Source organism: Myotis davidii, unplaced genomic scaffold, assembly GCF_000327345.1.
Source record: "Myotis davidii unplaced genomic scaffold, ASM32734v1 scaffold551, whole genome shotgun sequence".
NCBI classification, from domain to species: Eukaryota; Metazoa; Chordata; class Mammalia; order Chiroptera; family Vespertilionidae; genus Myotis; species Myotis davidii.
This window is the reverse complement of record NW_006283788.1, coordinates 1763691-1766515: the sequence shown is the minus strand read 5'-3', so window position 1 is coordinate 1766515 and position 2825 is coordinate 1763691. Positions and strand designations below refer to the sequence as shown.

General features: G+C 51.5%; 1 protein-coding gene across 1 annotated transcript in view; it reads left to right on the top strand.

The window, feature by feature from the left end:
- TLE6 (transducin like enhancer of split 6) overlaps positions 1-2825 on the top strand; it is a 12276-nt gene that overhangs the window by 5878 nt on the left and 3573 nt on the right. Inside the window, exons 6-8 of the mRNA XM_015567025.1 lie at positions 1783-1845; positions 1957-2385; positions 2655-2715. Of these exons, the coding sequence (XP_015422511.1) occupies positions 1783-1845; positions 1957-2385; positions 2655-2715 (553 nt within the window). The remainder of the gene's footprint in view (positions 1-1782; positions 1846-1956; positions 2386-2654; positions 2716-2825) is intronic.

The following is a 2825-nucleotide window of genomic DNA, read 5'->3' as shown; positions in this document are numbered from 1 at the left end:
AATGCCATTTTCAATTGTACGTAGCTCTGTTTAAACAGCCATCCGTGGCTGGTAGCTTCCGTGCAGGGCTGCACAGTCCTACGGACGGAGAGGTTAAAAACAAACCCAGGCCAAAACCGGTTTGGCTCAGTGGATAGAGCGTTGGCCTGCAGACTGAGGGGTCCCGGGTTCGATTCCGGTCAGGGGCATGCACCTGGGTTGCGGGCACATCCCCAGTGGGAGATGTGCAGGAGGCAGCTGGTCGATGTTTCTCTCTCATCGATGTTTCTAACTCTCTATCTCTCTCCCTTCCTCTCTGTAAAAAATCAATAAAATATATTTTAAAACAAAAAACAAACCCAGTACCTGTCAGATCAGTGCCATGGAGAAAAGGGATAGGGTATGTGGTAGGGAGGAGCATATGCTAAAAGAAGAGCCCTAGCTGGTTTGGCTCAGTGGATAGAGTGTTGGCCGGACACTAAAGGTCCCGGGTTTGATTCCGGTCAAGGGCAAGTACCGTGCTTGCAGTTCTTGGCACATGCGGGAGGCAACCAATTGATGTGTTTCTCTCACATCGATGTTTCTCTTTCTCTATCTCTCCCCCTCCCTTCCACTCTCTAAAAATTGACAGAAAAATATCTTCCAGTGAAGATTAACAACAACAAAAAAGTACTGACAGGTAGGTTGGTGGGTAGGTAGAAAAAGGAAACTTAAAGATAGATCACTCTGTCCCTTCCATGTCCATAGAACCTTTTTAAAAAATATTTTTAGAGAGGAAGGAAGAGGGAGAGAGAAAAGAAACATCAATGATGAGAGAGAATCATTAATCGGCTGCCTCTTGCACACCCCATAGTGGGGATCGAGCCCACAACCATGCCAGGAATCGAACTGTGACCTCCTGGTTCATAGGTCGATGTTCAACCACTGAGCCACACCTGCCGGGCTCCTCAGAACTTTTTTTTTTTTAATAAAGCCTGTTTGTTTACTTATTTGTTTGTTTATTTATTTTAATTTTTGTTGTTGTTGTTAATCCTCACCCGAGGATATTTTCCCATTGATTTTTAGAGAAAATGGAAGAGAGAGGGAAAGACAGAGAAACATCGATGTGAGAGACACACATCAGTTGGTTGCCTCCTGCACACACCCTAACCAGGGCCTGGGCCGGGAGAAGGCTGCAACTGAGGTATGTGCCCTTGACCGGAATCGAACCTGGACCCTTCAGTCCACAGGCCAACGCTCTATCCACTGAGCCAAACCAGCTAGAATTATCTAAAATATATATATATATTTTAATGATTTTAGAGAGGAAGGTAGAGGGAGAGAGAGATAGACATATCAGTGATGAGAAGGAATCATTGATTGGCTGCCTCCTGCACACCCCACACTGGGCATGGAGCCCACAACCCAGGAATGTGCCCTGACTGGCAATCGAACTATGACCTCCTGGTTTCATAGGCCGACGCTCAACTACTGAGACAGAATAGATGGCTCAGGTTTTACTTTTCAAACATCCCAAGAAAACAGGATGTGCACCCAGGTCTGACTCCGCTTTCCACCATCCTATAGCAGCCTGTCCTCAGGGTAGATTTTATCGGCCACTGCGAGGCTGGCTTCTGGTACCACGAACTTGCTTTATGCTATGTAGTGCAGAGGGCTCTGTGTCATCGGTAATCGCCCCAAAACGTTCCAGGTTGGTGGTGTGTCCCCATTTCACACACAGGGAAACTGGCTTGCAAGCGGGGGTTCGCACCCAGGGCTGTCCAATTACAAAGCTTTAGCTGGAATCATGTTCCCCTCCTCTAGGCAGAACATTTTCGACAGTTCATAGAGACGTGCAACCAATCCCTGGGCTTCCAGCCAGGGGAGGTAGGTTTCTGGGTCCTCCAGGAGGGAGGGCACGGGCGTGGGCACATCCTCCTGTCCCTCACAACCCGGTGCCGGCAGGACCAGGTAAGCCAGGTCTCCTTTGGTGAGCAGGCTGACCAGGACGCCTGGGGACCCGCCAGTACCAAGGTTTCCCAGCACCCAAGGGTCAAGCCCCCACAGCCCTCCGGTCTTCAGGGGCCAGACTTCAAAGACGTCATGGCCACAAGGTCATCTGACTGGCACCAGCAGTCCTCTGGAGTGGACGACTCCCCGGCTCACCAGCTGGACACACGGCCGGCTGGGGACTCTGAGCCCCAGTTTTGGCAGGATGTTCTGACCCAGCAACTCTGGCAGATGTTTGCCGGGACCCATGATAAGGTGGACCCATCGAGACACAGGCGTGAGTCTCCCCTAGGTTGGGAAGTGGGCGGCCTCGGCACGCGTGGAGGGCGGCGCAGGCTGAACCGTGTCTTTCTCCTGCCTCTCCCCATCCCTTCCTCCCCTCCCTTCGTCACAGCGAGAGAGCAGATGCCAGGCATGGTAAGTGAATGGGCTGGCGGTGATCCTGGCTGGGCCCCAGTGCGGGTACTCAAGTTTCTGTGGGGTTGGCCCACCTCCTCCACCCTCAGCCCTTGCGTGCCCTCCAAGGAGTCGGGACTCTGTCCTGAGACTGTCTCAACTCTGCCTGGGTCAGGGGACTCGGGCAGTTGCTTCGTCCCATCCTTACTGCCTGGGCTTCCCTAAGGCTTTCTGGTTCTAAGACTAACCCTGGGCAGGTCCTTGGGTCTGACCCTGTTTCTTGCTGGCAGGAGAGCCAGAACGTAGGACCGTTCTACTTTGGAGCAAAACCCTATACCGAAGATGCTTTGGGTAATTCCTGTGGGACGGGGTTCTCTAACTTTGTTCTTCTTTTACAAGATCGCTGTAGCTAGTCAAAGCCTTTGTGGTTCCATATAAACTTTCGGAATATTTGTTCTAGC